Source organism: Gallus gallus, chromosome Z (genome assembly GCF_016699485.2).
Source record: "Gallus gallus isolate bGalGal1 chromosome Z, bGalGal1.mat.broiler.GRCg7b, whole genome shotgun sequence".
Taxonomy (NCBI): Eukaryota; Metazoa; Chordata; class Aves; order Galliformes; family Phasianidae; genus Gallus; species Gallus gallus.
In genome coordinates, this window is record NC_052572.1 from 9,466,897 (window position 1) to 9,488,595 (window position 21,699).

The following is a 21,699-nucleotide window of genomic DNA, read 5'->3' on the forward strand; positions in this document are numbered from 1 at the left end:
TCCGGGTTTCATGGCTCTCAGTCAATAGAGACTAAATATGACATCCAAAAGGGTGTTTTCTAAGAAGCTGTGATGGTCAGATATATGAGGACAACCCTGATAATGCATTATTTGTGTATCTTAATATGATTTTCCTGTCCATTGTTTCCTTTGCTTCCCCCTTTTGCCCTCCCTTGACCTCCTTTTTCCTGCCCCACAATCCACCCAGCTAAAGAACTTCCACCTTATTACTTTGTTCACTCATTGATCCCAGTTTTACTGCAGCTATACCCAAATTTATTCTTTTTCTGATATCGCTGCCTGTATGATCTCAGCCCTTTGTGCTGTTATTGATATGGTTACCCAAGTATTGCTAACTTTGTAAAACTCTATTTCCTAAAAGTCCTCCCTTCCAACTATATGTGGAGTCCAGCTGTTTCTCACATACTCACTCTTACCCACTTGTGAAATGAGCCATTCCTCGTGGTGGTGTATTGTCAACTACTCACAGTGTTATCTTTCACACTCAACAATTTCTTACATCATGAGCAGTGGTTTTATACGTCCTATTCAATTAGCTTACGCTTCACCCTGTGTACTGGCTGTTGATGGCATGGCCAGTCATCTGCACTCCTAACTTATTGAGCCTACCAGGAGAAAGAAAAGTTTGTAGGGAGTTGGAAAAAATGGGAAACAATGGTAGTTAGCACCATTAGATGACAGCATTGACATTGACAGGCTCCTTCATTGTATACCAGCCACAGGCAGTTTTCTTCATTCACCTCAAGAGGTGCTAGCTATTCACATACTAATTGATTAACATCATTAGACTCCCCCAGAGAAATTAGTCACATCTTATTTGTAGATTGATGCTTGTGTTGCCTGTATCAGACCTACTGATGAACTAGTGTGCCAGAAAGCTTGTGTTTTTTCCTCAGTGCTAGCTGTTGGCCTAAATGAAGGAGTAACTTCTTCCTATAAATCTTGCTTGGCATATATTTGGATGACACAATATCTGTACAATGCTACTAAGTACTACCCGGCCTTAGTGCTGCAGTTTGAAAATACTCTGCCTGCTAATTTGTGGCCATGGTCATACTATATATACTAGTCAAGGAACCAGGCCAAACTGGCCAGTAAACTGTTGACATTCATATGTCCTCTTGTTGAGTTCTGTGTTCAAGAAATGAATAGGAAATAGGCAGCAAGAAGGCAGTCTATCCTTTCCCCCCCAGCCCCTCCCAACCCCAAATACTTAGCTGTTTCTCCAGCATACCTTGGATTTTACACTTGGAGCATTTTGAGGAGCCATGCCAGAAAAAAGGATGCATTGGTTCTGCTGCCAGGGAGGACACTCTGTAGGCTTAGGCTTGCTACTGAAGAGGAGATGTCCAATAGCCTTTCGATTACAGTTCCCAGTGGGATCAACTGCTGTGCAATTCTCAGGAGAGATGGCTTCTGCGTTTCTTTTTACAACCTCAGGGCTTTTGTGAGGGAGTACCAGTACCTTGAATTGACTGCAGTCACAGTTGAGGTTGGACCTGTCAAATACGGCATTTTCTGTGTTTCAATCCTATTTCAAAAAGCTTTGAATCTGGCTGGCCTGGGCACAGCCCACAGCTCCCTAGATTTTTTTTGTCCAGACAGCAGTTTCAGTAGGCAAGCTCCTTTAGCTAGAAAGGAGATGTCATTCATTTCTCTGACCAGATCGTCAGTTCAGTGAAAAGACCATCTACATGTGGGAAGAAGGGACTTTGGCAACTGCTCTTTGGTTGTCCAGGGACTGCTGCAAAGCATGACCCAACAGCTGAATTTTGTCTCTCATTCCAAAGAGAAGATGCAAGAGAAGTCTTCTCCTGCAAGCACCGTCTTGTCATTGTCATGTCTGAGCAGAAATCAATTCTTCAGCCAAATTGCAGACAACTTTATGATAACTGCTTTGAGTTTTAAGCACGTCTCTGGTTTTGGTCATGGATTAATAAAGGACCTGAGCAGTATGAGCCACCAGTCTCCACATGTCAATATATTTGTGTTTATTGAAACTTCTAAATTTGGCAATAGCTTCAAAACACTTTGTGTGTGTGTGTGTGTGTGTGTGTGTGTGTGGTAGAGAAGCTCAGAGACTGCAGTTATCTGGAGTTTATGGGATAACCTCAGTCCTTCTTGCTTGCAGGTGATGTGTATGATATGTCTGGGCAGCGGATAGAAATAAATGAGGTAAGTGCTCAAGAGCTAGCAGAACCTCAGCTTTCTGTGAACCTTCCTGCAGAGGTGTCCATGGACACATCCCACCCAGGCTTAGCTCATGCTCATGTTCCTCCTTATCCTAAAAGCAATGAGGTGCATTCTTGAGGGCATCAGAGGCTTGTCATAATTGCATTCCCTTCTAGTAAGCCTGTTTTAGATTTGCAGGATGGGCAGCACTGTTCCCTCAGCTTCATGTGACATCCTATTGCATGCACAGCTCCTCTGGACACTTGGGTATTGATAGTGATTGGAAACTTGGACACTGTTGGATATTGTTATCCTCTGTAGTGAATTAAAGTTCTGGCTGGGAATCAGTTCATGGGAGTTCAGTTCATGTCCATAACGAGGTCACTGTCAAGTTTCCCTAGTGTCTGCACACTGGAGAGCATGAAAATGAGTGACTTCTTCATTTTCTCCAGCCTCTGCTTGCTGGCACAAACCCCCATCTTGGATTTCACTGCCTAAAATGTCTGAAAACCATATGCAGTCATCCAAGTAACAAATGGCAAAACGATGATGAAAATCCCACTCCTCATCCCGGTGATTCATTTCCAGACCCTTTAAAACTTAAATTGGCTCTTTGCTCTGAGTGCTGTGCCACCAGCCTGCCCTCCCTCAAGCAGCAGAATGCAGAGGGCTGCCCTGCTAGGAGAGAGATGCTGGTCTGCTCCCAGCCAGCCGCCCAGCAGCAGCATCCTGCGGGGTGAAATGCTGCTGCCCACACACCCACAGTGCTGGAGTGTTTGGACTTTCTTGCACAAGTCGGCAGAGGTGGGAGGTCTGTGTTCTTATGGTGTAAGTGCACGATGTCAGCTGGTGCAGGTCAGAAGGATGACTCCCATCCTGGAAACTCTGAGCTCACTTTGGGTGGGATGAGAGTGGGGATCATGCCAGGCAGGCTCTGCTGTGCATTCCTCCAGGGCATTTCATGCTCTGAACTTTTTCTCCACTGTGACCCTCTCTGCCTGGAGGCTCCTTGTTTTCAGGCAGTAAGAGTAGGCAGTGCCCATGGGGCTGAACCTTTACATCACTTATCTGTCATCTTTTCCCATATCAGTTTTTTTTTTTTCTTCTTCTTGCTTTAGGAGGATGGGGAACACAGCCTTCTGAATTGTTTTAAATTGAGCCTCCACGTGCCCATGTCCCAGACAGCCATTGAAATCTGGATGATGCTTTCAAGAAGCTGTGTTTTGAGGGCACACACTTCTGTACTGTAGAAATCCTTTGGTGGGGTTCCTGGTGGAGTACTTGCTGCAGTACAGGGAGGCATCTTTTTAGATAATCATGCTGTCAGCTCAGGTGCTGGTCTGAACAGTGCTCAGGTGCCTGTCCTCTCCTGTGACTCAGTCGCTTTCAAGACCTCCCACTTACTTAGATTCATCCCTCTCTGTCATGAGCAGCTCTGCAAGAGAGAGATCTCTGTACATGTAAGAGGGTGGGGTGGGCAGGCACTGGTGTACATGTATGCGAGAGCTCTACAGATAACGCCAATCCATGTTTTTACAGAACACAGAGAAGGTTGACTTCTCCTACAACCAGTTGGCCGACCCAAAGTTTGTCTTCTATGACCACAGCCTGGTTGAAGCTGTGAAGCTGAATGATGTCCCGACACACAAGTTCTTCCGCCTGCTCTCCCTCTGTCACACCGTCATGCCCGAAGAGAAGAAGGAAGGTGAGGACTGGCAAAGGCAGAAGGTGGAGTGGTTGTGTCCGTCGTGTGTGACTGTGGTTGAGATGGGATTACTGTAACTGGAGTGCAGAAATTGCAGGTGCCACAGCTTCCCTCAGACAGGAGATGGCTTGTTCCATTCTTCTCAACTTCACACACAGTTTTCCAACCTTAACGATCCTATGGTTCTATACTGTCCCTGGAGGGACCATGGAGATGTGGTACTTAGGGACATTGTATAGTGTGCAACACTGGTTAAAAAAAAAAAAAAGGTATTTATTTAGTTCAGAAACAGGGCAGAAGTCACATTGCCTTCTTTTCTTGCATGGCAGGTAACTTGGTGTACCAGGCCCAATCTCCCGATGAGGGAGCCCTCGTCACCGCTGCCAGGAACTTTGGGTTTGTGTTCCGGGCTCGCACACCGGAGACCATCACTGTTGTGGAAATGGGAGAAACAAAAATCTACAAACTTCTGGCTATTCTTGATTTCAACAATGTCCGCAAACGCATGTCTGTTATTGGTACGTTCTCTTGGCTCCTTTCTTTCTTCCTGGGTTTTTAGGTTTCTGAGAACCTTTACTGGCAAGAGAACAAATCATTCTTGGCTTCTGAATATAGATGTCCTACCTGAATTGCAGGTTGTTAGGGCCATGTTGTCTTAAGAGAGCATCTGCTCAGACCAGTGTTCAACCTCTAAAGCTGTGTGTAGTTACACTCCCTTCTGTTCTAAGCGAAGTTAATCTTGGTTCCTGGGATTCTGCCAACATTTGGTAGAGTTTGGACGCCTATAAAAACATTTGTTTTGATACAAATGCTATGAATCCCAACTGCTTCAGTCTGAGATGTGTAGAATATTTCTCCTCTTCCTTGTAGTGCGCAGTCCAGAAGGTGACTTGACTTTGTACTGCAAGGGGGCTGACACCATTCTGTATGAACTGCTTCATCCATCCTGTGAGTCTCTCAAGGAGGAGACCACAGAACACCTGAATGTAAGTGTTTCCTTCTTCACTGAATCTCTGCGTTTGGTGGTTGTCTTTTCTCCAGATATGAAAATGTGATATGTATTAAAGAAAAAACAGCTTTCAGAAGCTGCACCTGAACAAGAAGTATACATATATATATCTATATTTAATGGGGATTGGAGAGAGAAGTTAATTTGTGAAGCCTTCAATACCAAATTAGGCATCACCAGGTGCTATTTAAACTGCTCTGTATTATCTGAGACGTCATGACATGGATGTCAAATACATTTTGTGACATTCAGAAGAGCTATATTCCTCTAGAGTAGGAGGTGGAAGACAGGCAGGATAGGTGGAACTTGTGACAGCATGATCTAGTGGAGGATCATGTCCCTTCTCGTGGCAGGAGTGTTGGAACTAGATGGGGCTTAGTGTCCCTTCCAAACCAAACCATCTGATGATTCTCCCACATCATACAGGGCAGCATGGAAAATGCAGCTCTCAGACTTGTGGATTTTTATATGGTTCGTGCACAGTGAGGCATGGTGAGAAGTGGATGATGTGGTCAACATTTACTTTGCCTTGTGATGCCAACTCCGGCTGGTAGGGAGCAGAGCACAGGATAACAGAACATTTCGCCAGGGATGTTCAGCAATTGCACGAACATCTCAGCTCACTGCCTGAGGAGGAACGTGGTGGATGAAGGAGAAGTCAGAGCACAGAGAGATGGGCTGTGGTTGTGGCGTACCTGAAGGGAGCTTGTGATGAGGTGGGGGTTGGCCTCTTCTCCCAGGTGACAGCAATAGGATGAGATGCAATAGCCTTAGGTTGCATCAGGGAAAGTTGAGGTTGGATATTAGGAAACCTCCTCTGAAAGAGTAGTGAGACACTGGAGCACACTGCCCGGTGAGGTGGTGGAGTCACCGTCCATGGGGGTGTTCAAGAATGGTGGAGATGTCATTCTTAGGAACATGGTTTAGTGGACAACATTGGTGATAGGTGACATGTTGGACTAGAACATCTCAGAGGTCTGCTCCAACTTTAGTGATTCTATGATTCTGTCATTCTGTCCCTCATTCTGTCCCCGCACTTCTACTTGAAGCTTGTACTTTTGGAATCCCAAAGGAGGAAGAAAATGAATGTCCTGTTTTTGGGGAAAACTTAAAGAGGAACCTGCTTTAGCAGGGGTTGGACTCCATGAGCTCTGAAGGTCCCTTCCAACCTCTGCAATTCTGTGCGTGAGTCTGTGAGCTTCAGAAAGCAGACTTACAAGGTCTTCCTGAGCTGCCATGACTGTGCCCTCATTGAGCATTTGAACCCACCTCTGGACATGCTGAGCAGAGCTCTGAAATTTAAGGTTGAGTTCAGAGTGTCTAATTCAGGTCTTGCTACACCGAACCGTATATTGAATAATGGGGTCCTGGGAAACAAGAGCCTGGTTGATGTGAAGGTTAAAGCCAGAAAGCTGGAGAGGATTTTGATTTTTTTTCTTTGCAAGGATTGTGGGCAGCAACGTAAAATGTTTTTAAAAGTACCCCAAGATTTGTAGGCTGAGGTGTGGGTTTTCACCTTTCCTCCGCAGACATTAGGCAAGAAGTTTTCACAAGTAACTGTTTGCTTTCAGAGAGTCCTCTGCAAAGCAGAGCAAGGAGACTGTTCTCCATTGACCTCTTCTGCCCCCCACCACTGTCTCGCAGGAGTTTGCTGGGGAAGGTTTGAGGACACTCGTCGTGGCTTACAAGAACTTGGACGAAGAGTACTTTCAGGACTGGATCAAGCGTCACCACGAAGCGAGCACCGCCTTGGAAGGACGGGAGGACAAACTGTCAGAGATTTATGAAGAGATCGAAAAAGATCTCATGGTTGGTATTTCACGGAAACTGGGCCAGTCTCTGGGGGAGGCAGTGAGGATAGTGGTTTGTCAATAAACAGCTCGGTACGACTTCAGTAAACACCGCGCTGCAGACAGCTCAGTGGGCTGCTTGACAGGAGCAGTTTGAAATATGGCAGTGCTGGGTTTTCACTGGCACCTCCGTGCGGAGCCAGCAATGGGGTGTCAGCCACCAGTGCCTGGGAATGGTTTTATTTTATCTCACGTGGGCGTCGGAGTAGCTTTCTCGTGATGAAGTGACATAGCGGAGCCTAAGGGAGGTGGCAGGGGCACAAATATTTCATAGCTATCCTTTGTACTTGCAAATGGCTGATCTATTTATTTTCCTCCCTTTGAAATGGCAGGCAGTGAGTAATCCCCAGGTCCCGCTCCATTTCAGAGAGAGCGTCGCCTTTGTTCTCACAGCCTTGGGCAGGATGGGGGATGGATGATGTCCGTGAAGATGTTTGTGTCAATCTGAAACAGGGCTGAACTGTGATCTTCAAGTCATTCTTTTCTCCATGAGTGTTGTTGCAGCCCTGGGGTTTGCCTGTGTTTTACAGCCGTGAATAATGAATGAAAAGAATGTGTGGTGTCTGAGGGGAAACAGTTCAGCTTTTGCACTCGCAGCAGTGTTTTTCTGAGATGTGGGAAATCTGGGGAGCTGCACTGTTGCTCTTTCCATTAGCTTTATGCTCAGGACACTGCCAGAGATGGGAAGAAGTGTAAGTCTAGAAGCAGCTGACCTCTGGAAGCTGCATAGCCTGTGGGGCAGAGCCTGCTGCCCTCCTCATCTCAGTAGAGTAGTGGAAAACGTGAATCCTCCAGCACAGAGAGTGAAAATGCAGCATGGGCTATGTTCAGAGCAGGAAATACGTAGAAGTCAGGGAGGCAGATGCTTTGCAATTCAGGATGATGAAGTTCATGGCCTGAATAAAGAAGAGGTCAGAGGCTCACAGGGGGAGCACCAGATCCTTCTCTGTACCCTACACAGGAATGACTTTATCCCCAGAAGGTGCTGCATGGAGAAATGGAGAGGTGTAAGAGAGCCTGGCTTGTGATGGGGAATGGGTGCAAGTGAACGGAGTCAGCAAGGGAGTAGAAGAGCCTGAACTTAGTCTCCCAACAACAGGAGGTATGGTAGCAGGTGCTGCCTACACCTGAAAGGGAGTGAAACCTTCCTGTACTTTTGACAATAGTTTAAAGCCACCAAGTATCTCCAAAACACAGAGAAAATAGTAACTTTAAAATAACAGAGGTCTGTGTCCTGATCAGTTTGAATTTAGTGCTGTGTGGCAGTGAGGAGTAAGGATGGGGATGGGTGTGCTGGGGGCTGGAGAAGATGCTTTGCAACCATACAACAGTTGCAGTATGTCTGGAGCAAGCTCTACATTGGAGATTGCATATGGAAATCTGGGGACAAGAATTCCCAAAAGTCTTCATTCCTGCATTAGATCTCTATGTTCTGTGGAGAGGACATGGAAGAACACAGATGTGCTCATGTGTGGCAAATGATTTTTTGCATGTTTGTGATCCAGCTGAGCCGGGAGGATCACAAAGCACAACATCTGCACGATCAGAGTTGTACCTCGTGCAGTAAATTTTCTGAGGGAGAATGAAAATCAATGCAGCTTTATGTCTGGGTTTCTTTTGTTCTTGCTTGAATACCTGCATGGATGTCTAATGCTTTCTCCTTTACTCACAATGGGAAGTCTTACCCATTCCCCGTTCTCTGTTAAGCTCTTAGGTGCCACAGCAATTGAGGACAAGCTGCAAGATGGGGTCCCACAGACCATTGAGACTCTTGGCAAAGCCAGCATTAAGATATGGGTTCTCACTGGAGACAAGCAAGGTAAGGGGGCTACAGTTTGGGATGTCTCCTCTTTCATTGGTGAGATGATTCCACTAGGACCCATGTTCTCAACCATTCTCCTTTGAAAAACTGCACAGAGGGTAAGCTTGGAGGGCTTTCTTCAGTACCAGCAAGACAAAACTCCAGTTAGCTTAAAGTAGTGCCTGTTCCTAAGGCCTGACCTGAGGATAGAAACAGTATGAAGATAGTGTCCTTGGCCAATGGAGAGGCAACAGTGAATGTGTCACCGTAATACAGTCTACTGTCCAGCTGAAGAAGGCTAGGAAAGGTTAACTACAACTTTCCAGAAACTTGAATGCTACAGCTGACCTTAGTTCTGTTTCTGGCATTAACATTCTAGAATGGAAATGGAAGAAACAAAAGCTTCTGGAAAATTCATTATGCTGGAAAGAACTGTGAATAGAATCCATGATCCATGGGTCCATGATCCAAAATCCATGAGAATCCTATCCTGTGAATAGATTCTTTCCTTCTGTGGCCTTCTGAAGCCTGGTTAGAGACCTACTGCTACACCCATCTAAGGTCCTCCCATCTCTCTTTAGGCTGTTGGTTCTGAAAAGCCCTGAGCTCTCTGAAATGAGAATTGAGCTTTTGTCAGGGGTGTAAAAGGACACAGATACTGTGGGTGGGTTTGGAGTACTTAAATGGGTAAATCTCTCCTCCCTTTCTTTCCCAGAGACGGCAATGAATATCGGTTACTCCTGCAACTTGCTGTATGATGACATGGCAGATGTCTTCGTTATTGAAGGCAGCTCTTCTGAGGATGTACTTAATGAGCTCCGGTAAATGGTTGAAATATACAGCTTCGTTACTGTGCGCTGACACTGGAACTGACCAGTATTTCGTGGTGTTCTCTTTGCTGTTGTTGTTGTTGTTCATTGATTCATTTTCCCATGGATGCTTTACCTGGTACAGCTCATTTCAGGGGTGCTTGATAAGGGCTGGCTGCCTCCCTGGAAGACCTAGCAGTTAGACATAGTGTAGAAATCTTCTGTAGCTTCCTGTTCCAAGAATTCAAATCCATATCAGTGATTAAGGCAGCAAAGTCATGCAGTCGGCATCGGTTGATGTTGGCCAAGTGATCAGGAGCCACAAAGCCTTTGGCTTCAGCCTTGATCTATGCTGTTGTTCTACTGCTGTTGTTGTCCATCCATGCTGTAATTCTTTTGCTTGGATACGATCCTTGTCTAGCATTATCTGGAAATCTGCCTTCCTCCATAGCCTCCTCAGTAGATACCTGTTTTTAGGCATAGGAGGAAAACTGGAATTTTTTTCAATCCTCTTCCCTGTAAGTAGGTGATTGCTAAGCAACATGCAAGGAAATTTGGGATCCCTTTGAAATACTGTCCTTTGTGACATCCAGATCAGTTGTTTGACTTCAAATCAGCACAGATTTAGAAAATGCTTTGTAGACTTTCAGAAGCAGATGGGTGACGTGCACAAAAAGCAGCAGCTAAACAATGCATGTTGTGGTAAGGGTACAGGGAACTAAACTAACAAAGGGAAGCTCCAAATTTGTATCATCATAAAGCTGGTTTAGTAAATCATATATCTTTACAAGATTTTAATTCCTATTCTGATTTTTTTTTCAGGAATGCAAGGAAAAAGATGAAGCCAGACTCCTTTCTGGACAGTGATGAAATCAACATTCAGATTGAAAAATCTTCCAAAAATCTAAAGCTTCTACCTGATGAGCAAGCAAATGGGGTGTACGGCCTGGTTATCAATGGCCACAGCTTGGTAAGGAAGTCCAGAGTCATGGTAGGACTGAGTTTTCCTTAGAATTTAATACATTAGAGATGTACTGGAGGTCTGAAAATGTTAAAAAAATCAGCCACAGAGGACTGAGGTCCTTTTTTTTTTTTTTACATGTGTGTGTGGTTTTGTTTTGTTTTCCTTAAGATGAGCTTCAGCGGTTATTTGAGACATCAAAGGTGATGAGCAAGGCTTCAGAAGGAGCATGAAAAAGCTGGACCTGATGCTCAGTGAGCTCGAGCAGTAGGGAAGATCAGTTATTCTTTCCAGAAATATAGTGGAAAAATAGTCAGGCAGTCAGTGGATGTGCCAAGAAAATAAGATAACATCAAACATGGATTTCAAGTATGCCAAGATTGTAGTCTGCTAAATACATATATCTGATAACAGATAGAATATATGTCATAAAACTTGACTAATAAATCCTTCAGTGCTCCCCATGATGTTTTTCCAAGCAAGCTTTAAGTTTTTTATGTGATAAATGCAAGGCGGCTTGGAAAGTATGGCTCTTATGGGCCCACTGTAGGAATGAAACAACAGTGACATTTACGGAGGGCTATCCCACATCTACTCAATACTTAGTATTTTAATTAACTGCTTCCAAAGAAAGTGGGCTTCTTAAACCTGCAGATAACACCACACTGGGAGGAGCTGCAGGCATGGTGCAAGAAGTTCAAGATCAGGTTTGGAAATAATTTTGGCAAACTGGAGAAACATCTTGAAAAAAAAGAAAATGCAATTCAGTAAGAACAAGTGCATTATTCTCCACTTCCACGTAATCAGCTGTGCACACTGCACATAGAAGATCACACATATGGATGTAAAAGCATCACCTGTAACACATGTGAAGAAACCCTCCTGCTCTATTTGGCATCAGTGAAGTTGTAGCTGAAACAATTCAAGTCACTTGCCTTTCCCTCACCCCCTCCCCCCCTCTTTTTTTGGGGGGGGGGGGCAGGGGAACTGTAGACCAACCAGAGAGAACGCAAAGAAATCTGTAAGATCATGCATGATCTGGAGAGCACAGATGAGAACTAAGAGAGTTAGGGTTTCTGAGCCTAGGGAACACCGATCTACCCTGGTAATACTCTTCAAATGTGAACACGTAAAAGAAGTAACAGAATAATATCTCAGCTTGGATGTTAGGAAAAATGTCTTCTCAGAAGGAGTGATAGTGCATTGGCGTGGGCTGCCCAGGGAGGTGGTGGAGTCACCGTCGCTGGAGGGGTGGCACTGAGGGATGTGGTTAGTAGGCATGGTGGGGATGGGTTGATGGGTGGACTAAATGGTCTCTGAGGTCATGATTCTATGATTCTAGTAAAACTGAGGCAGGGAGCTTGAATTAAGCATCCTTCTGCTGAGAATAGTGAAGAATTGGAATAGATTTTCCACCCTTGGAAAATTTTTAGAATAGGTTAGACACAAAAATTATTTAGATACTGTTCAGTCCATCTAGGAGGAAGGCTTAGACTAGATCGGGTTCATGTGACTTTTGTGTTTTGTATTACATCACAGGGTAAACAAATAGGTAGAGATGGAGAGAGCCAGGAGGCACTGGCTTTCAGAGACAAGTTCTGACTTCTGTTTCTTGTAGTTGCTACCTCTTAATAGCAATCCAGTAAATTTAGCTCCCAGCTCTATACCAGCCCTGCTAATTACTACCCAAAAATCTTACCACTAGATGTCGTTTATTTCTACGAACCCAGGGCTTGAAGGGTGGTAATTGTCCTGCTAGCATCCCACTTAAACAGAGCATCTGGCCACTGCCTTATCTGCTTGTCTACTGGTACTGTGTACACATGGTCTTGCTGAGACACAGAGAAAGAACAGGGCACAGAAGCAGCATCATATAACTAGCTGATCTCTGCACCATGCCAATAGCAGAGTTTCTATGTGATAGCTTTTCCTGGTGCTGTGCAGGCAGGATGCTTTAGCAAAAGCTATCTCTAGCTGCAGTCACATGTGCATGCACTAAAACCAAATCAAGAACAGGTCTCTTTCATTGTCTCTCTGCCACTGACAGGAGGGAAGGAGGGTTCTGATGACACAGTATTTTAAAGCTCTTGGTTCTTAAATTAAAAAAAGGACATTTGGCCTAAGGATGGTCTGTCTTACAGAGGCAGGGCTGTGGGCTTGCTGTAATGGGTCTGAGAAAGAGGGAATCATAGAATCATTAAGTTTGGAAAGACCAATAAGATCACCTAGTCCAGCCATTTACCCATGCTTGTGACCACTCCAGACCATATCACTTAGTAAGCCAAAGCGAGGTAGATTCCACCCGTGAATGTCTATGGAGAAAAAAAACATCGAAGAACAGAGCAAAAAACCACAAACTGAAAGAAATATGAAAAGCTAAGCCTGCTCCCACCTTCTCTGGCAGAACTAGGGGGGTAACCAGAAATCCAACTGTGCTTTGCTTTCTCAGGTTCTTCTAAGCTCAGTGTTTTCAGGCATCTCGTACTTCCCTTGTGCTGGATGGAAAAACTCCTTCAGATCTCACTGCTGGTTTGACACAAGCTACTAGGAAGCCTCTTTGTCTTTTCTCTCAGGCCTATGCGCTGGAGGGGAATCTGGAACTGGAGCTGGTGCGAACGGCGTGCATGTGCAAAGTGGTGATCTGCTGCCGGGTCACTCCGCTGCAGAAGGCCCAGGTGGTGGAGCTGGTGAAGAAGTACAAGAAAGCTGTGACCCTGGCCATTGGAGATGGTGCCAATGATGTCAGCATGATCAAAAGTGAGTAAGGGCTGAGAGCCAGCATGCTCCAGAAAAATGGTGTGCTGCCATGTTTGCTGCCTGAGGTGTCCTAACTCTAACCCTAACCCTAACCCTCTAAGGGGCCTCCGTCTGGTCCCCTTGGTGGCAGCAATGGTTGTGTCCCAGGTTTCTTGGTTTCATAGGTTCAATCATAGAATCAAATCATAAAGGTTGGAAAGACCACTAAGATCATCCAGTTCGGCCATCAACTCATCAAACCCATCTGTGGTTTCTGCCTCTATAATAGACCTGAAACTCACTGGGGTGCAACAAGTCCACCTGTATGACTGCATGCCATCATCACAATGGTAATGCAAAGGACAAACAAGCTTGTTTTAGCGAGGGCCTATCTGCCATGCAGAAGGACAATCTCCACAGCATTAAATAATCTGCACAATGTCACAGGATTCTTTTTAACATTTCCACGTAGTGGGGCTCTTTGTCATTTATCTCCCATGTGTTATAAAACACAGGCCTCTAGGCTCCTTTATCCTTGAGCATCATTTGGTTCTGCATTTCCTCAACGAATTTATGAAAAAAAAAAAACCTAACTATGTATAATTAAATTAAGATTATTCAAAAGGGCCTATTGCTAATCTTCTTGTGTTAATTTGCAAGAATTGATTAACTGGAGCTGTTTAATTAAGAAAGAAAAGGCTAAGTAGGGAGCTTCAAGGGAGATAAGTCAGGCAGCCAGTCAAGAAAGGATAAAAAAAGCAAGTTAAAAAGTGTAAAATGATAATTAGAAACTAACGCTGCCACTACAAGAGGGTTGGGACTTTGGGATTTTATCAACTCACTGTTCCATGGAAACTTTTGAATCTCACCAACCCTTAGCCATCAAGATTGCTCTCATTAGTTACAGCTGTATAATTAGCTGTCATATTAAACTTTTGTCCGTGTTTAATAAGCCCAAGCTGCTATTAAAAGAGATGTGACTCTTCTATCTAATTATATGATTGAACTAATAAAGCCCAAGAAATGTAAAGGCTGCAGTTTGCCTTATACTACTGTGTCTGATAAATCTATAAGGCATTTGACAGTTTGAAAGTTTGGCTTGTCTGAAGCAATGTTTTAAGGCTGTCGGAAGGATTTCCATGCATGTAAATATAATTCATGTGTCAACAGAAATTAAAGGTATTCATAACAGCAGCAATGATTTGTGCTGTTGGAAAATAAAATGTATTGTTGCTGAGAGTGTAACTCCATTCAGGTGGTACAAGTCAGTTACTGAAAATGAATCAATGCAGCCAAACTCATAACAGTGCTGAGTTAGCGCCCTCCAGTTACTTCTTATCCTGAATATCTTTACACAGGACTTTTCATGCAGTCTGGGATGGAATTAGCAGTGTCTCAGGGCGAGTGATTCATCTGAGCAGTGGGGTTACCGCAGCCCTTGCTGTACTGACATAGAATGATAGAATCATAGAATCACTAAGGTTGGAAAAGACCTCTGCAATCATCCACCTGTAACCAATATTGCCCACTCATCCGTGTCTCTCAATACCACATCTCCACATTCGTTGAACACCTCCAGGGAAGGTGACTCCACCGCCCCCCTGGGCAGCCTGTGCCAATGCATCACCACTCTTTCCTAGAATAACTTCTTCCTAATATCCAACCAGACGTGACCAATAACCTCTGTGTTGCAGCTGCCCACATCGGGGTTGGTATCAGCGGCCAGGAGGGGATGCAGGCAGTCCTGTCCAGTGACTTCTCCTTTGCGCAGTTCCGCTACCTGCAGCGCCTGCTCCTGGTCCACGGACGCTGGTCCTACATCCGCATGTGCAAGTTCCTCAAGTACTTCTTCTATAAGAATTTTGCCTTCACATTAGTGCATTTCTGGTATGGATTCTTCTCCGGCTTCTCAGCTCAGGTAGGTCAGCTTCTCTGCTCTCATGATCGTCTTTAGCATTTCCAAGGAAAATATCTGGGAGTATTTTAAACTAAACCCGTTCTCCCTGCTTCACTGTAAGGCACACAGTTCCGTCTTCAGCTTGTACAAAACTGGTGAAAGTTCTACTAGTAAAGGAAAGATGCCTAAAGACATTTAGGTGCCTTATGAAGAATGTAGGCACCTCCTGGGATTTTTGAAAGTGTTCAAACTGATTACAGCCATCAAAGTAGGATGCAGATTACCCAGAGCCTGACCATTGTATTGCAGATCTGTGTAGGACCTGTGATTTTCATGAACACGCAAGAAGAGCCATACTGGGTCAGGTGAAGGAGCTCTTGTAGTGACTGTGGGCAGTAGTGGGTGCTTAGCAGTCAGAACTGACATAAAGTCATCCTTCTCTTGCATGTTCCCTACCTTCTGGTAGTGAGCAGGTTAGGGCTGTTGAGCTCAAGTCTTGCTATACTTTTGGTCTCAATAGAATCTTCAGTCATGATGCTCCAGCATCTAATTAACAGAATAATAAAATGGTTGAAGTTGGCAGGACCTCTGGGTCCGTCAGGTCCAACCCTTGCTCCAGCAGGACCGTGTCCAGGCAGATCTATAAGGCAGATCTACAAGGAGGAGACTGCTTTTATGACTGTGTAATCTTGCGAAGAGAAGGAAAAGGCAGCGTTCTGCTAACATGATGCTCTGTTGTTTTTTTTTTTTCCCTGCAGACTGTCTATGATCAGTGGTTCATTACGCTTTACAATCTGATGTATACCTCCCTCCCAGTGCTAGGAATGAGCCTCTTCGATCAGGTACTGTTTTGATCACTCCTTGTATTATTTTTACAGGCGTTTTGTCTCTGGGTACTCAGAGTCACTTCAGTGAAGCAAAAGCAGCTGGCTCTTTGGCTAGCTGTTGTGATAATCCCTAAAACAGATTCTTGTCAGTGAGACCTAAGAGCACAAAAAAAGGACACACCAAGGAGGAGATCGAGTATTATCCCGCCTCGTCCTGCATGTTTCAGTGTTTGGAGATGTTTTGGTGTTAGGTTGCTGACGTGAGTAAAAGATGCTATTGCACCATTCCCCTGGAGCAGCCACATCTCACTAGCTGTGGCTCTGAAGCCAGACAAGTTGCTTTTTAATCACCACACAGAACAACAGATGACGCACAACTCTGAGGATCCTCTCAGCCAGGAGGTCCAGGTTCAGCCTTCCTGCGGTAATTTCACATATATACATACATATATATTTCTACCTCAGTAGAAACCCAGCCAGAATGGTATTTTCTGTCCTTTAGCTTCCAGAAAACCCTTAGGAGAACAGAGCATGCAGTCTGATTAAGGTGAAATGTACCTTCTTTTTTTTTTTTTTTTTTTTTGCAACACTCGTCATATTTCTCAGTACAGAATGGTGAAATTCAGGATGGAAAACAAGTCTAGGTGACCTTGATATGTGGCACGCTAGTCACTGAACTGAGTGAATTGGGTGATGAGCCTTTTCTCACGGAAATGAATGTAATGGGGACATGGCAACCGTAAGTGGTCTTGTGTGGTTGGTTGGGTAGGGGCCAGCAAATCTGACCATCTCCTCTCTATTTTCAGGACGTGGATGACCGTTGGAGCCTGCTGTTTCCACAGCTATACGTGCCTGGACAGCAAAACCTCTATTTTAACAAAATAGTGTTTATCAAGTGCATGTTGCAAGGGATCTACAGCTCCCTCATTCTCTTCTTTATCCCCTATGGGGCCATGTACAATACGATGAGAAGTGATGGGAAAGCCATTGCTGACTACCAGTCCTTTGCCCTGATGGCCCAGACCTGCTTACTGATTGTGGTGTCTGTACAGGTAAGGGCATCCCTTACTGTATTTAGGAATCAGTTATTGTTTTAAGCAGGCAGCCTCTGGAGGGTGACTTGTGATTCTGATAGCATTGTGCTTGCTGCTGCATCGTTACTTCTTGCAAAAGTAAGATGTGACACCAGCTTATTCTCCTCAGTTTTACAGAGCAGAAGATTTTTCTGTTGCAAAAATCACAGTCACAGGAAGGCAGAGTTTTTGCTTTGGGAAGTTTACTGTGACTGTAGAGAATACTGCAGAGGAGAGGGATTTGGGCCCCTCACTCTAAGACAGACATCGAGGCCCTGGAACGTGTCCAGAGAAGGGCAGTGAAACTGATGAGGGGTCTGGAGCACAGGGCTTACGAGGAGCGGCTGAGGGAGCTGGGATTGTTCAGTCTGGAGAAGAGGAGGCTCAGGGGAGACCTCATTGCACTCTACAACTTCCTGAAGGGAGGCTGTGATGAGGAGGGGGTTTGGCCTTTTCTCCCAGGCAACAAACAGGATGCGAAGAAATGGCCACAAGTTGTACCAGAGGAGGTTTAGGTTAGACGTAAGGAAAAACTTTCTCCCTCAGAGAGTGGTCAGGTGCTGGAATGGCTGCCCAGGGAGGTGGTGGAGTCGCCGTCCCTGGCAGTGTTCAAGAGGTGTCTGCATGAGGAGCTACAAGATATGGTTTAGTGGCTTGTGGTGGCAAGGGTAATGGGAGGACGACTGGGCTAGATGGTCTTGTAGGTCCTTTCCAACATTGTGATTCTATGATTCTACGATAAGGGGGTTGAGGCTGGAAGTAGAAAAGGACTCATTCCAGTTTTATGGGATGTGCTTGAACCACAGAACTGCCTGTCTGCCAGCAGGCAGTTATTTAGGAGGTCTCCATCATAGTGAGATCCCACGCATAGTGCAGAGGCTAGAACTGGACTTGGAAGAAACTGCTAAGGCTTGGAGCCACAGCATTCAGATGGTATTGGAATGGTGAGAGAAATTTCTCAACAGAAAAGGAAATCATTCATACATCTCTGGAAAATGGTTTCGGCTTTCTGAGGTCTCGTAGGCTCCTTCTCTTAGCTTTTGATGTAAGATCACAGCTTGGGGTGGCGTCATAAGTATGGCTTCTTTGACATGTGTATCCTGTCTCCAGGTCTGGCCTCCGGTCAGTTCTTTAGAAGAGGACAGAACAGGGCAACTGCAGTAATGCTTGCCCAGAGTGGTCTTCCAGCATTCTATGATCTAAGGCTTGGTACTTCTTGAGGACTGAATGAACGACTGTCTTGGGGGCAGGGGTACAAAGTGGAAGACAAGATCTCCGGCTGTCTTCAAACCATATCTATTAAATAATTAGGGCACTGACAACAGTTGTACTGCTCTGCTCTTTCAGATTGGCTTGGACACCTCTTACTGGACAGTTGTGAACCAGTTCTTCATCTGGGGCAGCCTATCTGTTTATTTTGCTATCACCTTCACCATGTATAGTGATGGCATGTACTTGATCTTCACGGCCTCGTTCCCATTTGTTGGTAAGCTCTTGGGCAAACCTGCACTGTACTGAAAACTATTGTACCGTGGGGCTTAACTCCACTTAGTGCTTCTAGTATGAGTTCTTGCCTCTCTGGAGCCAATAACAGGCTACTGAATATATTGAATGCCTTTTTCACAAGAAATGCCAGGGTACTTCTGGGGGCAGACACAAATGCTTATTTTGAGTCCCATTCATTCACGTGAACATTTACCACGTTCACTTCCTTGCAGAAGAATGCACATTCTCACACAGCCACGGGACTGATCCCTAAAATAAACTTGCTGAGCTGGCTGGAACGCTTTCTGCTACATTTTTTACATTCTGTTTCCAGATATCCAATTCTTATAGGTATCTGAAAGCATTTTGTTTGCAGAAGGATGTGTGTTATGTGATAAACAAATTGATGTGTTAGTATAGGAAGGCATAGAAACACAGCATCCATTTAGATGCAGAAAATGCCATAGGACAATGCTGAGCTTAGACAGCAATGCTCAAGGATAAAAAAATGCCACTGATGATCACCTCTTTTCATCTCTGCATAAAAAGTTTCTCAACACATGAAAAAGGAAAAGAAACCATAAAAATGAACCTGTCTCAGGAGACTTTAACCAGGGGGAGATGAAAGATTAGCAAAGAAATGTAGATGTTTTTAATGGCTCTGTGTATCCATTCGCTGTATTGATGCACCATTGTTGGGAGACCCTACTCCTGATGGCACAAAGCTTTTTGTTTCAAGTCTTGGATCAGCGTACGAATCAATACATTTATTTCTGGATGGACTGTTAAACCAAGACCAGCTCTGCCCATATTCACTGTGTGGCCATTTTAGAGATTCCTGAGATTCCAGTCAGCGTCTGCAGTGTATCTTCCATGCAGATGATAAGATGGCTTTTAATAGCAAAAGCACTGAATGTGAGAAGGTAGAGTGTCTGCTGAGTTTCCAAAGACAGCTGGTAACTCACTTGCCAGGGGTTTCCGTATCTGCTGTTCTGTTGGTGCTACTGAGGTCAAATCATCCATAATGCTGAGTGCTGCTTAATAAGGTCTCAGTCTGAAATCACATCTAAGGAAAGTGTTTCTAGTCTGGACTTGGAAAACTTCTCCGCTTATTTTACTGGAGTGGGAATACAGCAGAATTTGGCCAAGTGAAGACACTCGGCAACTTTACTGCCAACTACAACATCATCGAACACTGTAATGAGGGTTTTGTAGACTGTTTTCTCTATCCTACATTCCTTCAGTTTTTAGAGGAGCCAAAAGCCAGCACTTCGGTTTCAAAGAACACGGCAGTGTCAGACGTGGCAGCTGCTTTGCCCAGACTCATTGGATGCACGCTCCCCTCCTGAAGGGCTGTGGTCCCACCCGTTTCAGGGAATGGCTCTGAAATTAAGAAGCGTTCTTCCTTTTGCACCAGCATCCTGGAAAAAGTTGGGAGGGTTGAACTGCAGCTGAAGGTCTCTTGAATGTTTACATCAATCTTCTGCACTGAAGAAGGCATTAAAGAGAATGACGGTGGGATGTACTGCTGATATGCTTTTAATTGCTTGTTTTTCAGGTACTGCTCGAAACACCCTCAGCCAACCCAACGTGTGGCTAGCAATCTTCCTCAGCATCGCCCTCTGTGTGCTGCCTGTAGTTGGCTTCCGATTCCTGAAGGCTCTCTTAAGGCCAACTGCCAGCGATAAAGTAAGCAGGCATTTTAGTAAGCCTGAAACCCTCTTCCTACCAGCCAGGCATATTGCAGAGCCATGCTGCAGGGGCCTGGCATTGCTCGGAGTGCACGTCCCTGCAGGTGCAAGTGTTGCCATCCGTCTGGCTCCCAGTCCCTTGAGCAGGAGGACTGATTTTGGCTTTTGGCACAGCTCAAGCCACCTGCAGCTGGGACTGCGGCTGAGATTATTTAGATGTGGATTGGATTGCGCTGGGGTGAGGAAGCAGCACTATTTTTAGGTGCAGGGTTTAAGTCCTGGGGCTTGGCAGCAAAGGAGCAGTGTATTTCAGTCCTCTTGCCCGCATGCTGCAGAATTCTTTGCCTCGCAGACCACAGCCCTCAGCACCCCACCCAGCATCCATCTTGATGGGGATTTTTTTAGTTCAGAAGTTACTTCATTTGTAGCCCCCTCTGAAAGCAGCAGCCCTTCCGTGCCCAGGAGTCGGGAGGTGAGGCCGTTAGGGCAACAGGAGGCTGGGAGAGATGGAGGGAGCACACAGCTCAGCACAGCAAACGACCCCTGCACAAGATCAGCATCCCCGCAGCTCCCCGGGCTTCCTCTCAAACAGGAGCATCTGCTAAATGCTGCTGCCACCTCGTGCTCCCTTCCTCTTCCTGCACCTCGCTGCGAGGCCTTCATCCCTATTCAATCCAGGGAAGTTGGACTAGATGACCTTTACACTCCCTTCCAACCCAAACGATTCTATCATTCTGTGATCATCCTTGGGATGCCCACCGATCTCCCCGGGTGCTCCAGGGCTGTTTGAGGAAGATCGAGGGGGAATGTTCAGCCCTCGCAGAGGGGAAGGTGGGTGCTAGGTAAGGTCCTTGAGACAAAGAGGAAGTTCTGATGTGCAAAAATGGGCTGAATTTACTCTTCAGCTGAGCAGACATACTTGTGGCCCAGAATCCCAGCCTCTGTGCATTGGGTGAGCATCAGTAGTGCAAAACCACTTTATATTGTTTTTTCCTACCTCTGGGAAATGAACTGTCACAGGAGAGGGTTGTTTGGGCTTCCTGCTGTATGGAGATCCCCAGCTGGCATCACAAGAGGAACTCAAATACAGGATTGATCCTTAGAGAGCCAAGTATCTACAGTGTTGTCCCAAGCAACAGGGGCAGAGGGAGGCAGTAGGGGATTATCCTGAGCCAGGTGGGGACAGCGAGCCTCCTATCTGCAAATAAAGTGCGCCATATTTCTTCCCTGTGACAAAGGATATGAAAATCTATCGATCATCACCATCATAAAACCCTTGCACGTATTGGAGATTCCCTCAAGTAGCCTGTGTTCTGGTTTACGTAAGCCAAATTTTCAACATTTCCTTACAGATCTTGCTTTCTGGACTTTTGGCTGTTGTTGCAATGACTTTTGCATGTTGGGGAGTTTGAATGAAGTCCCTAAGAGAGATGCACCAATGCCAAAACCAAGGTCTTGCAAAGCAAAAAACATCCCTTCCCATGCCTTATAGGCAACATTACCAGCAATGCCTTTCAGAATAAGATTAGTTTTACCCTTTTCTGGCTGGTTGGCAAGTTTAGTTCCTGCTCTGCAGTCCCTCCCACCATCCTCCCGTTTTGTCAATCATTTTTGGGTTTGGACCCTTCTTTTTTCTCTCCTTTCTTCGCTCCTCTTTTGCTT

At 45.3% G+C, this 21,699-nt stretch overlaps 1 protein-coding gene across 5 annotated transcripts in view; it reads left to right on the forward strand.

Moving 5' to 3' along the window:
- ATP8B4 (ATPase phospholipid transporting 8B4 (putative)) overlaps positions 1-21,699 on the forward strand; it is a 74,801-nt gene that overhangs the window by 50,418 nt on the left and 2,684 nt on the right. For all 5 annotated transcript variants that reach the window (XM_004937130.5, XM_040656494.2, XM_004937129.5 and 2 more), the window contains 14 exons: positions 2,153-2,196; positions 3,733-3,898; positions 4,228-4,416; positions 4,769-4,884; positions 6,552-6,716; positions 8,465-8,576; positions 9,274-9,379; positions 10,190-10,337; positions 12,902-13,085; positions 14,759-14,982; positions 15,720-15,803; positions 16,595-16,840; positions 18,209-18,347; positions 19,905-20,035. In XM_004937130.5, the coding sequence (XP_004937187.2) occupies positions 2,153-2,196; positions 3,733-3,898; positions 4,228-4,416; positions 4,769-4,884; positions 6,552-6,716; positions 8,465-8,576; positions 9,274-9,379; positions 10,190-10,337; positions 12,902-13,085; positions 14,759-14,982; positions 15,720-15,803; positions 16,595-16,840; positions 18,209-18,347; positions 19,905-20,035 (2,054 nt within the window). The remainder of the gene's footprint in view (positions 1-2,152; positions 2,197-3,732; positions 3,899-4,227; positions 4,417-4,768; positions 4,885-6,551; positions 6,717-8,464; positions 8,577-9,273; positions 9,380-10,189; positions 10,338-12,901; positions 13,086-14,758; positions 14,983-15,719; positions 15,804-16,594; positions 16,841-18,208; positions 18,348-19,904; positions 20,036-21,699) is intronic.